General features: G+C 56.4%; 1 protein-coding gene across 1 annotated transcript in view; it reads right to left on the minus strand.

Annotated features, from left to right (window-relative positions):
- Window positions 1–7,946: 7,946 nt before the first annotated feature.
- The window catches only part of LOC134149593 (PHD finger protein 7-like), a 67,404-nt gene continuing 61,573 nt past the window's right edge, over window positions 7,947–13,777 (minus strand). Inside the window, exons 2-10 of the mRNA XM_062592831.1 lie at window positions 10,632–10,754; window positions 10,179–10,270; window positions 9,987–10,088; window positions 9,613–9,737; window positions 9,253–9,415; window positions 9,064–9,170; window positions 8,814–8,927; window positions 8,303–8,421; window positions 7,947–8,125 (exon numbers count right to left, since the gene is read on the minus strand). Coding sequence (XP_062448815.1) covers window positions 7,947–8,125; window positions 8,303–8,421; window positions 8,814–8,927; window positions 9,064–9,170; window positions 9,253–9,415; window positions 9,613–9,737; window positions 9,987–10,088; window positions 10,179–10,270; window positions 10,632–10,754 — 1,124 coding nt within the window. The remainder of the gene's footprint in view (window positions 8,126–8,302; window positions 8,422–8,813; window positions 8,928–9,063; window positions 9,171–9,252; window positions 9,416–9,612; window positions 9,738–9,986; window positions 10,089–10,178; window positions 10,271–10,631; window positions 10,755–13,777) is intronic.

The following is a 13,777-nucleotide window of genomic DNA, read 5'->3' on the forward strand; positions in this document are numbered from 1 at the left end:
CCCACTGCAGGAGAGGTTTGTCTGCTGGAAAAGGGAGTTTGCTCTGCTTGTCCGGGGAAGTTTATTTAAAGCAGGATCTGTGCATTGACGCCTCTCTTCACTGCAGGATTTGCACTGCAGCCGGGATAATTACGCTGGTAATTGCACTATTATTTCTGGGGTCCATCACCTGTGTTTTTGCCTGGCTCAGCAAGGAGGGATGAAGCTCAGCCTGGGGCCAGGCGAGCTGCAGGCAACTGCTCTGAACCTCGCAGGGGCCTGTGTTATCTTGATAAAGGAGGAGGAGGAGATCTCAATGGCTACCAAGGCCCAGTCATGTTGTCTGGGGACTATCCAGTGAACCGAAGCTTGGTGCTGCTTCACATAGGGCCAGCAGCAGTGAGAAACTTGGAATCCTCTTAGCAAAGTTTTAGATCCATGAAAACCAAGGACTCAAGGCAAGATGCCCAGGGATGAGGGATTCCTAGGTCTAGAGCCTTGCTATGAGTTTTCCAGCATGTTGTAGGAATTTCCCAGGGCTTTCTAGGGACTGCAAGATCTGGAGCCCTTCTGAGAGATTTCTAGGGCTTTCAGGGACTCCTCAGTCTGGAACCTTGCTAGGAAATTTGCTGCTTTCCAGGAATCCCCTGATGCTTTCTAGGAACTCCACAATCCAGAACCTTTCTGGGCTCTCCTTGTATTTTCTAGGAATTTTCTTCCTTTTCAGGAGCCCATTGCCAAGCTGCAGGAGTGATGTTCTGCTGCCTCTAGAAGGAGGCTGGTCTGCGAGTAGAGAGATGTCCAGCTCTGGAGAAACCTCCCCAGCGCATCCTCCAGCTTCCCATCTCCTTCCCCTGCCCCACACGGCAGCTGCAGTGGACGCAGTGCCCAAGGGTGGCAGAGAGAAGAGGACTGAGCTGGCCGGGCAGCTCTGGGTACTCCAGCCCTGCTAGCCCGTGGCACCCAAATTCTGCTGCAAAGAGTCCCTCCGTGCCCATGCCGAGCACAGACAGCCACCCTCAGCCAAAGCATCTCATTCAGAAAATCGCCTGACCTGCATTTGCAGATGTCAAGAAATGGAGAATCCATCACTCCTCGGGTCCGTCTGTTCCCATGGCAAATTGCCCTGCCAGCTAATAAATTGCACCTAATTTCTCATTTGAATTGCTCTGGCTTCAGGTTGCAGGCAGTGGCTCTTGCTGTATCTCTCTTTGGGAGGCGAAAGAGGCCCCGGCCCCCACTTCTGCTTCGTCGGAGAAGGCAAGAGCAGCAAACCCTTTCCGTCCCCCATCGGCAGTGATTGTTTCCAGCCTGCAAGTCATCTCCGAGCGTCCTTTCTGCCTTTCTTTGCTGGTTTTCCAGCATCTTGAAAACACCGCCATGGGCACACGCAGCCGGTGGCCTCCAGCACCGTGTGTTTTGGACTCACCTCTCCTCTCCGCCTTCGCCCTCCGGGTGCCCTGCACTGCCGTGGTGCTCTGCGATCCGTCTTTGCTGCCTCTCAAGGTCAGCTCCTTCATCCCCCCTTCTTTTCTTATGGTCTCTCTTTTCTTTCCACGGGACCCAACCTCCTCGTGCACTTGCATTTGTACGTGCACTTAATACACACCTTTTATGCTCTGTCTCTACCATCTGCTCCTGGGCTTTATTGCAAACGGGACCCTGGAAGGAACCAGCGGAGCTGCTTTACGTGGTGACAAGCAGCCCTATCGCTGAAACTCGCCTTCAGAGCTTTAGCAGTCCAAAATTCTCCATCTCTGACCTTCCTCCTTTCAGCTCCCCCAGCACAAACTGGCTTTTGAACCAGACTGGGTGGGTAGGTCTGGAGACGTGCAGTGTCCCAGGGCTGAGCCCTTGACCTGCTCAGCACCTGCAGCAGCCCAGCACCCTCAGAACAAGGACAGCTTTGATGAATTTCACTTCAAACATCTTGCAGTTTTTCGTGAAAATTAAACACCAATTTGCCTGATTTTGCATTTCTGTTTTCTAGACTTCTCCCCACCCCTCCCCCCCAAACAACACTTCCTTCCTCCCTGTACTATTTCATCCATGGTTTCCCCAGTAGGTAAAGACGGAGGATTGGGATGTGTCCTCAGCCTTTTTGGAAGTCCGTGACGTTCCTCAAGGCTGGGCATGGGCGCAAGGTGACCGCAGCAGAAACTTGGAGACACGGCGGCATGGGGCCATCTCGCCATTCCCACTGTGGCCCCCAAGACCCTTCCTGGGAAAGCACCTCTGGAGCAGGAAACCTCTGCCAGCGAAGCGGTGCCTGCCGGAGGAGGCAGCTCGCCCGTCCCCGCGCTCCCGTCGCCGCCCCGGCCATGCGCCTGGCAGCTGTTTCTGCTCCTCCAAACCCTGAGGTGGGATTTGGGCTTTCAGTAAACTGCCTTGGTAACCATCTTAAAGATATTATCAAGATGTCATTAGGAGAGGCAGATCCATTTGAAACGCTGTTGCATTTTAAATAAGCTTCATTGCTTCCCGTAATGTAAAACATTCCTTTTCATTTCACTGAATCAGCACTGGGTGGAATAATTTCCCTGCCGTTAACTCCTGCAGCGCTTGCCCTACCTGCCAGCGTGCTCACGCTTGGTAGGACCAAGCGCGGCCGGGGTGGCAGAGGAGCTCATCTTCTCTGGGAGTTCTGCTCCGGCCAACTCTGCAGCACTGCTGGAGGCGAAGCATCGACTATTCTGTGTGATATCTGCCACCAAGGGGAAGAGCCCTGGGAAATCCCTGCTGGGACAGGCTCCTTGCGGTGCAACGCATCCAAAACCAGTCACCTTCAGAAGAGACCTGCATCCAGCTTGGATGGACCGGGTTGTAGGCATCCTGCTCCTGGAGGAAACACACGCTGTGTGTTTGATGCCACATACAGACCACGCAATGGCTCATTCGTTATCACTTAGGAAATACAGGCACCGAGTACTGATGGAATAGTCGTGGACTGAAACCCAGGGATATAAATCAGGACCAAGGTGCATTTTTTTTCCCGCAGATTGACTCAAAACACTCATTTAGCCCAATTCCCTACACTTGATGGCCAGAGAATTTAACCTGCTGTCCCCTGCAACGTGGTTTTCAATCATAATGGACCCCTGTCAAAGGCAATCTCCATCCTTTCAAGCACAGCAGTGGATAAATCACGCTGACCGAACCAATCAGTCAGACTGCGGGATGTACCTCACTTGGCAGAGCCACGTGGGGCCCACCAAGATTTCAGAGCTGGCCTTTGGGGGATGGTGAACTTTGAGAGAACAGCAAAAAATTTGGCAGCGCTAAAGTCCCAGCCTGCCAGGTGGCAAGAACGACTATGGAGGCTGGCGGGGAGCCAGCGGCCATCAGGGCAAATGGTTTGGTCTGGGCTAGAGGAACGTCTCTCCCCCTTCAAATGTCCCCGAGGCTCTTTGCAAGCAGCTGCAGATGCTGCCTCCCACCGCTGCTAGTCAAGGTCCTTGGCCACTACTCGGAGGGCGCGGGCGGTTAGCCTCTGGCAGGACCATGGCCCTTTCACTGGTGGCAAACCCTTGAAAGCACAGATAAGTTCTGGTGACTGGCCTTATGCCTTTGGACATTACTGCTACCACGTTACAATCCTGTAGAAATGGCACAGGATTCAGAGCCCCAGCTGTCAAAGCCCACAGGAAATGGCTTCATCCATCTCTCCGTGCCTCAGTTTACCTTGTCCCTAATATATCTTTCTCCTACCAAGGTGCTGGGTGACTGTACCTTAGTACTAGGCTCAGGACTCTGATCTCAGGTGCAGCCTTCAGTGCTAATTCATTAATCAAGTACTTAAAATGTCAACTTGAGCATCCATGACCTCTAAATGTGACACAGTTCAGCGCTCAGACCACCACGTCTGTGCACGTGGTTTCCTTCTGCCTCAGCAGTGGGCTTTTCTGCAGGGGACCCCTCCAGCCCATCCTCCTACCACTCACTGTCTGTGCTCTTCCTGCCTCCTGTCCACCCTACCTCAGCCCAGGAAGAAGGGCTATTGAGTTTGGTACCCTCTCATGGGCCTAAAGGGTCTAATTTTCTCTAGTTCTGTCCCTTACAAGATGCCTTCTAGGATGGTTGGAACTACATCTCACCTTACCTTGAAGGGAATCCTTCGCGGTCACAAACCCGCGCACAGCTTCAGCTCCGGCACTGCTGGGTTTGTTTACCGGGGAGCTGACGTCTCTGCATGCCAGGACGCTATCGCTGCCCTCGGCCTCGCAGGGGCTCGTGCCTTTCGGCTCCCCATCTCCCTGGAAAGCCACGGGTACCCTGCGGGGCTGGGCAGAATATCCGGGGGCAGCGCGGCTCGCAGTAACGACCGCAAATCCGATTACCCAGGGGTTAAGCACCGCGCTGATGAAAACGGGGGGGGGTTCAGACTGCTGAGCCAGCAAAGGCTCCGCACCGATCAATGCCCTGTAAATAATCATCGGGCTCGTTCTCGGGAGCCTGTTTCTTCCTGTTTCGGTAGCTAAATACATTCAGCCTGGCAGGACCCCGCTGAGCGGATTAATACACATTGCCTCAGTTTATGCCTCCGTGGGGGTGTGTGCACATACCGGTACTGCCTCTCGCATAAACAGTTAAACAAAATCAGGACTAATTGCTGCTCGCATTGTGCTTGTAGCCAATATCGAATGATCCTGGGACTGCTTAGTAAACGAGGCGTATTCTCAGCATTGTAGTAGATGGAAAAACCCGTCATTTCTAGATCGGTGTAATCCAATCATTGGTTTATGGACTGAGAGCTCTCCGGGGAATGTCAGAGATTCAGTAGTCGTCACCAAGTGCTGGCTTCTGCACTGGATCGACACAAAGGATGGACAAAATCACCCCGGCAGCTCTATCGATTACACGGAGGCACCTGGAGCGCGGAGTGTGGGGTGATGCTGGGTGCAGCTGCTGTGATGCCAGGGCTGGCCTGCACCCGCTGCCAGCCCCTCACCCCCTGCAAAACCCACGAGAGCGGCTGATCCACACAAAGCCCCTCAGAATGGCCCAGACCAGGTCCAAGTGATGGACCATGGGCTGGGCGGTGTGGAGCTAGGTTGGTGAGCACTGCAGCAGCGCCTCTGCACCAGACCAAGCGCTGTGGGCAAGAGGAGCTGAGTGAAAGCCAGGTCACGCTGGGAGCGCCTGGCAGCAGGAAGAAAGCAGATGGCGATGGTGATGTCTGGTTTAACCATGCTGAGGGTCGTGAGGGCAAAGCTGGGTGTGGATTCTCTAGGGGCTCATAAGGGTTGTGATCCAGCTGCTGCCTTCCGCATGGAAAGAACCTGTATCTTCCCTACATGCCCACCCATTTCCCTTCAAATTGCTAGTGCTTCCTCCCAGAAAGACCTCAGCCACCGTGTTCAATCAGACCAAAGCTGACCAGTAGATTCAAAAACTACTAAAAACCGAGGCAGCTTGATTGGGAGACAGTATACTCCCCTAAACTACATCTCTCCTCCCCAGATGATTACAAGAACCTGTAAAGTGCAGGTTGCTCCACTGGATTAGGCTTGGAAAATATTGCCAAATAAATAAGCAGGGAAAAAATGCCGAACTCCAAACGCAGGCAGAAGTGACAGTGGGAAAAGAGTATCCTAACAGTCATCTTGTTCACAGCTGCTCAAAAAGTCCTTCTGCAGCTTTGGAAGGATTCCTTGCTGCTCACAATCAATCACTGGATGCAGTTCATCTTGGTGACATTCAAATCCAAAAGGGTAAATGCTTCCAAGCAGATAGAGTGATGCAGAAAACAGATTCAGAGGTGGAGATGACCTCCTCGTGGAGCGTTCCCATCTCATCCCACCGTAGCTGCAGAGGAGAGCCGGGCTGGGGCTGCTCCTGACTCTGCTCCCCGTGTCCCGCTGGATGCTGCCAACCCATCTATTTGCTGCCTAAATAAGCACTAATACCCAAGAGCTCCGATGAGGCTTTTCATTAGAGCTCCCAGACGACCGCTTAATTTCAGCTTAATAGGACACATACTGTATCATCAGATAAATAGGTAGGACTGGCTGGTAGGAGAAACGTGTGCTGCTGGGAGCCAGGCTGGAGGGAGATGCTCCTTGGTTCTTTAGGGGACAACAGGCTTTTGGGGGTCCCTGCAGTTTGCACCCTGTGCAAAGCCTGTGCAAGCTCCTTGGCTTCATTCCTGCGTCACTTGATCACTTGTGTCCGAAAAAACATTCCAGGAGACAAAGGACAGAAAAAAACACTTTCAAACATAAAAATATTTCCCTTTGACGTGTTTTCTTGGCTTGCAATAAGGTGCTTCAATCTTTTGATCCAAAGTTTCTTCCCCTTCAACGTGTCCTTTGATTGCATTTATTTACTTTTTGCCTTAAAAAGCTGGAAATCAACCCAAGAGCTTTTGATTTTGATTGGAACAAAGCAGAAACACAGATGATGTCTCTGGGCAATTATTATTTTTTTTTTCTGAATTGCTCTGGAACTATGAAGGAGAAAAGCCCCAAATAAATCTGTTGTTGGCACAGCTGAGGAGGAGACATTTTGAGTATGGAGGTCTCCAGGTCGTTTTTGGCCTCAGCTCAGCTATACCACCAGCTACCAATGCCAAACAGCACCCTAGGGAAGCGGAGAGCCTGGCTGCAGGTTGGTGTGCAGGTGCTCAGGATTTTTGGCATGGGAGCAACTCTATCATTGCCTCGCTGGCTCATCAAGAGATAACATTGGCATTGATTTATTTTTTTTCTCCCCGATCAGCTCCCCTCGTCAGCAACATGATGGCTGGAGCTCCACAGAGGGCAGCGTGCCTGCCCCACCGCCTGCCCCAGGGAACAAGCTGGCTCCTAACAGGAGAAGAAACGTGTCTCATAGTGTCACATCCATTTGGGGGGCCACCACTGGCAAGCAGCTAATTTGCAGATGCAGCCAGGCACCTGCCCTCTGAAAAAAACAGACCTTCGGGGCTCTTTTTAAGTTGCAGGCTTATTTTTGCTGAGTTGTTTCCTTAGGATATCGTGCTGGGTTTTTGGCTTGGACTTGCACTTGCCAAAAGCGCAAGCAGATGGGTTTGTTTCTCTTCCATGCTAGTCTGGCCTTCAGGACTAAAAAGAAGGATTTCCCAGCCCTCCTTCTGTCAGGCTGATGAGCCAAGACCTGGCTGATCTGAAGTGCTCATGCATTTTTCCATTGGCCTCACACCCATGCTCAGGATCCCTCGGGAGGCCAGGTCTGACCTGCTCGTGCTGGGTCCCCTCTGCAGACCAGCACGTGCCAATTGGACTCTGTCCCACATCACATCATCACAAGAGGCCACCCAGGACCTCACCTTGCTCAGTTCTGCTGGCACCAGGATAACCAGGCAACACTCTTTCAACTATCGGAGTGAGCTGGTCCTGGATCAGGACATCGTGAAGGGGATCACAGTGGATTCGAAATCTGAAAGCTGGATACAGACTGGTGGGCTGGCAGCGCCAGGCTTGGAGGCCATGGGGGATTTAACCGCCCTTGCTCCCCGCGAGCGGGCAGTGCCACTCTTGGATGTGGATTGAGCAGGGCTCCTGGGAGCGATCGCTAAAAGGAAAAGGGGGATTTCATTCCCTTTCCGTCAGCGGGGGGTAGGTGACTGAACGCGCTCTGGAGCTCGGCCAGAGACGCGGGAGGGCTCGACTGCAGCACTCGCAGCCCTTCCCTTTCCAAAGGGACCAAGGGGCCCTGCCTCCCCCGGGGCCGTCCCTCCCTCTCTGCCACCAAGGCCGGACGCGGGTGGCCAAGGCCCACCCGGAGCACGGAAGCTCCTGGGCAAGGTCTTGCCAAGAGGCGCCGACACCGCAGCCCCAGCGCCGCCCTCCCCCAAATCAGCCCCTGCAGAGAGGCAAAGCGGGCGCAAGCCGAGGAAGGAACGGGGCAGCTCCCAGCGCAGCGGAGATGAGCCAACAGCTTTATTCTCGGGGGCTCGGGGTGCCGCTGCCATTGCTCGGGGCTGCCGCACGCCCCCTCCGGCGGAGTCCTCACGGCCGCCGGTAGGGATTTTGGGAGCGGCGGGCTAGCCTGGAGCGGCTCGGCCTTCGCTCCGGCCCCGTCCCGCCCGACGGGCTGCGGGTCCGGGGAGCTGCGGAGCTGGAGGACGCCGCCGGCTCAGCCTGGCTGCTGGTGCTGGGGGCGGCCGGCTCCGGCTGCGCGCTGGAGGCTGCGAGGGGAGGCAGGAAGGTCAGCAGCACGGCCCCGGGGCTGCAGAGCCCCGAGCGGTGCCCCCGGCCCTGCCGCAGGCAGAGACCCTGCTGCAGCGCTGCGCTGAGCACCCGCTGCCAGGCCTGGCCCCAGCCCCAGCCCCAGCCCGCGGGGCCCTGGCCGCGGTGCCTCTTACCGGGGCCCAGGCCGGCACACTCGTCGCACTCCCAGCTCACGGCGGCGTTTCCCAGGCCCGAGCAGCCCCGATGGGCCCCTTGGGCGGCGCAGGATGAGCACAGCAGCAGCTCCCAGCGCCTGGCCAAGCAAACGGGTTGGTGGCGGTGGTGGCCGGGGCTGCTGGCCGTGATGCCAGCGAGGCCCCCACGGGCCGAGGGAGCGCAGCAAGGCAGTGCCCGGCACAGCTCTTGTGCCAAGCACCGGCTCCCAGAGCCCTTGGGGAGACCAAGAGCCCATGCAGAGCTCTAGCAGCACCCACCACTGCTTGCAGGACCCCTCGGGCTGCAGCACTGCTGCGGGTACCCCCTTTGCCCAGGCAGCCCCACGGCCCCCCGTGCCAAAGGGCTGTCCCCTTCCCTCTGCCCCCTTCCCACCCGGGTGTCCCTCCACCTCCCCGCTCAACCTGCCGACACCAACGGGACAGCAGCCGTGCTGCCCCCCGCTGCAGATCTGCCGCGTGGCTGACGTACCCGCTCGGCTCTGCCTGCTCCCTGCCCCGTGGGTGAAGGCACCGGGCCGCATCACAGCGCCTGTGCCGCTGGTACAGGTCGCGGTAGCGGCCGCCTTCCTCCCACAGTGGTCCTCTGCCGCAGAAGGAAGGGAAAGTCAGGAGCCTGCCCTGGCCTGGCACAGGCCACCACGGCCTCGGGCCCCTGGGGTGACACAGTGCCGGCACCCTTCTGCCTTGGGAGCGGGGAGCATGGGCAGCGGGGAGCCAACCTGAAGGGGATGGAGATGCCCATTTTAAACATCTCTGGAAGAAACCTCCTGCGGTTCTTGCAGAGCGGGCACTGGAAGCAGGAGACTCCGGCGTGCACGGCCTGTCCCTGCAGGAGACAAACAGGCAGCGTCAGCGGGGCACTGTGGCTGGCCCCGCCGTGCCCCTGGCGCCAGGGAAGCGCCCCCGACCTGGATGCAGCCCCGGTGGAACCAGGCCCCTTTGCAGGCCGGGCACACCATGGTGCGGTACGAGAGCTGCTCGTCCACGGGCTCCTGGCAGATGATGCACGTCGTCTCTGGAGTGGGACGTGCTGGCACTGCCTGCTCCGGACGGTGCTCCCAGCAGAACGACCTGGCGGGAGCAGGATAGAGAGGGGCGAGGTCGGGAAGTGCGGAGACCGCGCACTCTGCCGCGGAGGGGGCGAAGAGGGGGCGAAGGAGCCCCCCGCGGCCCGATGCAGAATGCCAGGACGCTCGCTCGGCTGCTCGGCCGGTGCTGGCACGGGGCGTCGTGGCAGGGACCCCCGGCGCCGGGCCGGCTGCCCTTACCTGTAGGGCCTGAAGAATTGGGTGACGCAGCCGTGCTCGGAGGCGCAGGGCAGGTGGAAGGTGCGGCTGCAGCCCTTCCGCTGGCAGCTGATGGCAGCGCCCCGCTCGCCGCACACGAAGCAGCCCTGCGGGGAGCACGGCAGAGCCGTCAGGCACGTGCCTGCGCCTCCCCGGCCAGCCCCGCTCCTCCAGCAAAGGCCCAGGGCCCTGCGCCTTGCTGCCTCCCAGCCCGCACAGCCGCCTCCCGCGCCAGGTCGCTCCCGGCAGCGCTGCCAGAGCTGCTCGGAGGCACTGGTGGCTCTTGCCCGTGCCCCAGGCCAAGCTGCCCCGAGCCTCCGCACACACAAACCTCCCCATCCCCGGCACGTCCTCACCTTCTGCGCCGCACTCTTTATTTTCCATTTGATGTCCACGGGGAGGAATCCGCAGATGCCCTCCTCCCTGCTCCCGCGCTGGTGCAGCCAGCTGGCAGAGAACTGCAGGACACAGCAGAGCCGGAGCTCGGGAGGTGGCCGAGGCCCGGAGCGGCGCTGGGGCCGAGCTGGGGGACCCCCGGGCACACTCACCAGGCAGTTCTCGTGGACACAGAGCCCTCTTTTCTCATGCTTCGGCCCGCAGACGTCCGCGCTGACATCTGCGCGGCGGCACAGCATGCAGGCTGCAGGGGAGAGAGCAAATGCCACGAGCACTGAGCAGCCCGCCAAGGCCTGGGGACACATCCCTGAGCAGCTGCCCCCAGGCCCTGCCCTGGCCCAGCCTCGCCAGGGGGGACGGTCAGGGCCGGAGCTGCGGCAACGGCGCGATGGGGTTTGCAGAGGATGGGGGCACGGCCGGGACAGGGGCCCGGTCGGGCGCCCGTGCCCAGCCTGGGCAGCCCAGGCTCAGGAGAGCACGGGCTCCGCAGCGGGGCACTCGGGCAGCTCCTGCCTGCCCCTGCCACCGCTCACGGACCGCTCCAACACCACCCGCGCCGGGCAGCGGGCTGCCAGGAGCCGCGGGCAGGGGCCCGGCGCCCTCACCCTTCTCCTGCGAGTCGGGGGCCTTCCTCTTCATGGCGGACACGGGCCAGTGGACAGAGCGCTTTGGAGAGTGCCGGGCACCGCAGCCCCGGGTTTTCCCTTCCACGCGCTCCTCTGCTGACCCTGCGGGAGAAGCGGGACCACAGCGAGTCTCCAGCGCGGCACCCCGAGCCGCCGGGCAGGGGCACCCCCTGGTCCCCGGGCAGCCCCGCGCCAGCCCCTGCCTCCCCTGCCCGCACCTCCGCAGGTAGCTCGGAGGTGCTGCCTCCCGACTCAGCTCCTGCCCCAGCCGCCCGCCCTTTTCAGCCCACCGGCGGCGGCGGGTCACAGGGCCCCGCTGTGATGCGGGGGCAGCGCCGGGGCTAAATGCGGGCCCAGCGTCGCGGGGGCGGTGGGTGCCGAGGTCTCGGCCGGCCGGGCAGGGGGGCCGGCGGCTCCTGCAGCCTGCGCCTCCAGCGCCCCTGGGGCTGCTGCGGGCCCGGGGCAGCCGCGCGAGAGCCGCGGTACGGGCAAGGCTGGAGGGCACCTCCGGAGAGCATCTAGCCCAGGGCCCCCCGGCTCAAGCGTGGTCACCGCGAGGAGGCTGCTCCAGACGTTCTCTCCCGTCTCCAGGGCTTTGGACTCATCCTTCACAGTAAAGATTGGGGCAGCGAAGGCATTCAGTCACTCTCCCTTTTCTGTGCCATCCTTCACCAGGGCCCCTGCCCCATTCAACAGCCGACCCACACTTCCTTTGTCTTCTTCATTTTTTTTAAATTTCATTTTTATTTTTTACTGACGTATCTAAACAAGCCCTTCCTATTTTCCTTGATAATCCTTGTCAGAGCGAACTCCAAGATGAGCTTGGCCTCCCTAGGCCCATCCCTGCATATTGAGACCACATCCCTGCCTTCCTCCCAGGTTATCTGTGCCTGCTTCAACCTCCCATACACTTCCTTCCTCCGTTAAAGTTTTGCCAGGAGCTCCTTGTTCGTTAATATGTGTCTTCTGCTCCCTCAACGTGGTATCTTACTCACTAGGATGGACTTTCTATAGCTTGGAAAAATGATCATTTAATATCAATGAGCTATTTTGTGCCACTCCTCCTTCTAATGCCCTATCCCATAGGATCCCTGGGGGATCCCTTCCAAGGGATCCCTGAAAAGGCCAAAGTTTGCTCTCCTGAAGTCCAGGGTTGCAATCCTGCTTTTTGTCCTGTTCCTTCCACCCAGGATCCTTAACTTCACCATCTCATGACCCTAAATGAGGGTCAGCTGGAATGAAGACCCGGAACACCCTTTGATGAAGAATGACTGACAGAGCTTGTTAGCAGCAGCTGTACCTTGCTAGAGCTTCCCAGGAGAAGGTCTCCTGTAGCTATCCTTACGTGGCTCTCCTTAGCTGATAGCAGCAAGCACCCTCTAGTTCCTCAGAGGGTTCCCCAAAACTCTCCACAGCCTCCAACATGGTTCACAGAAGATCTAAGCAGAACCCAGAAAATTCTGCACAAACTGCTGCATCCATTGGCTGCCTCTGTTAGCAGCCTTAACCTGGTCCCTAATCTCAGGAGCTGCCTGAACAGGAGCCCACCAGCCCAATTTTTGGCCCAGAGGCAAAAATTGTCCTAGGAGAAATGTTGGTGCAGCCCTGCATTTGTTTTGCCTTGTCCTTTGCAGCCCCACTCTTCTCTACTCACTTTGTACCTTGCTCTTTCAAGACAGATGGAGGCTGGAGTTGTCACCCCAACTCTCCTGCCAAGGCTAGATAATGCTCGATATAGTAATATAATATAGATAGCAGAGCATTTTACTTTGGTATTTGTGAGTAAATATTATGAGCACTGCAACTCATCTCAGTTTCAGTTAGGCTAAGTAGAAGTTATGGGATTATAAAGTATTAGAGATATAAGAGAGAGAGAGAGAGAGAGAAGTCAGGGCTTTCCAAGGGGTAGAAGGTGAGAAGACACGACTTCCAGGCCATGTTTCCACAAAGACTTATTTAGACTGAAAGAAGCTGACCTGACCACGCGTGACTGCATTGACTTACCTAGATGAAGAGACCGTACTTTGTGAATATACGGAGGGGACAAGCACCCTCCTTGCATTTCTCTGCCCTCCTTATGGCAGTTCCCACACGCTCTTGAAAAGCAGTTGTTGACTTAAAGTAAGCGCAGCAAGATCTCTGCCCTAAACGATCATTTCCCTATTAGTGTATCCTTAAAATCACATTTACTGTTGATTTCAGGTATCTGTTTTACATCTGGTTTTATTTACTTTCTATACTCACCACAGCCAGAAATTTTTTATATCACTGCAGCACACATTTGCCATGTCATCTCTGCATTGTATTATTTTTTATTTTGGCCTTGTGGCCTTGAACACAGATTGAAGTGATAAGTAGAGATAAGTAGAGATCTTTTTATCTGTTAGTGGGGAAGCTTAGTCTGTCTGGGGCAGCTTCCTTGAGCTCTTATGTCTTCCCAGCTAATGGCTGTGGTCAAAAAGATGCAGGTATCTTAGAAGTTGTGTTTTAAAACCCCACAGAAGTGGATTCCTGTTGCAAGGGTTCCAGAAAAGCCTTCCTCATGCTTTCAGGACAGCTGTATTTCTAATTCTGAAGACTTGACTGCCTTTCTGGGAATTTATGAAGTTGCTGGAACCCTACAGCTAAACACTGCAGCCTAGAGCACATGGCACCAGGATGCTTTACCATCCTTCCCTAAGGCTGTGCAAGTAGCCATCCTCCGGGAACATTTTGTTTCACAGCTCGTTGATGTGGAGATAGAAATCTCAGCCTGATTACAGATGAAATTTCCTTTTTCCTTCTCCAAAAACTCAGTATATCAAAAAAGGCATTTTTCCCAATCTTGAGGCTCAGTTATGGCAGAAGACACAAATCCAAGGAGACTTTGCAGCTACTGAAAAAGCTGAAAGAGGAAATACCACCTTCAGGCTACAAATCTTTGACCTGTCCAACTCCCACTTCAGACCATGTCAGCAAAAAGAGGAGAAATCTTTGAACTGGAAATGAAAATGAAATGAAAGAAGCATTTAGCTTCAGGTCAGCCAAAACTTTTTGCTTTGACAATTCCTAAACATTTGGATTTTGGCCTTTTGTTACTTCTGGCTGGGAGAACCTGGGTTTTTCGGGGTTCCCAGTGAAATGTC

The sequence above is a fragment of the Rhea pennata genome, chromosome 20 (genome assembly GCF_028389875.1).
Source record: "Rhea pennata isolate bPtePen1 chromosome 20, bPtePen1.pri, whole genome shotgun sequence".
NCBI lineage: Eukaryota > Metazoa > Chordata > Aves > Rheiformes > Rheidae > Rhea > Rhea pennata.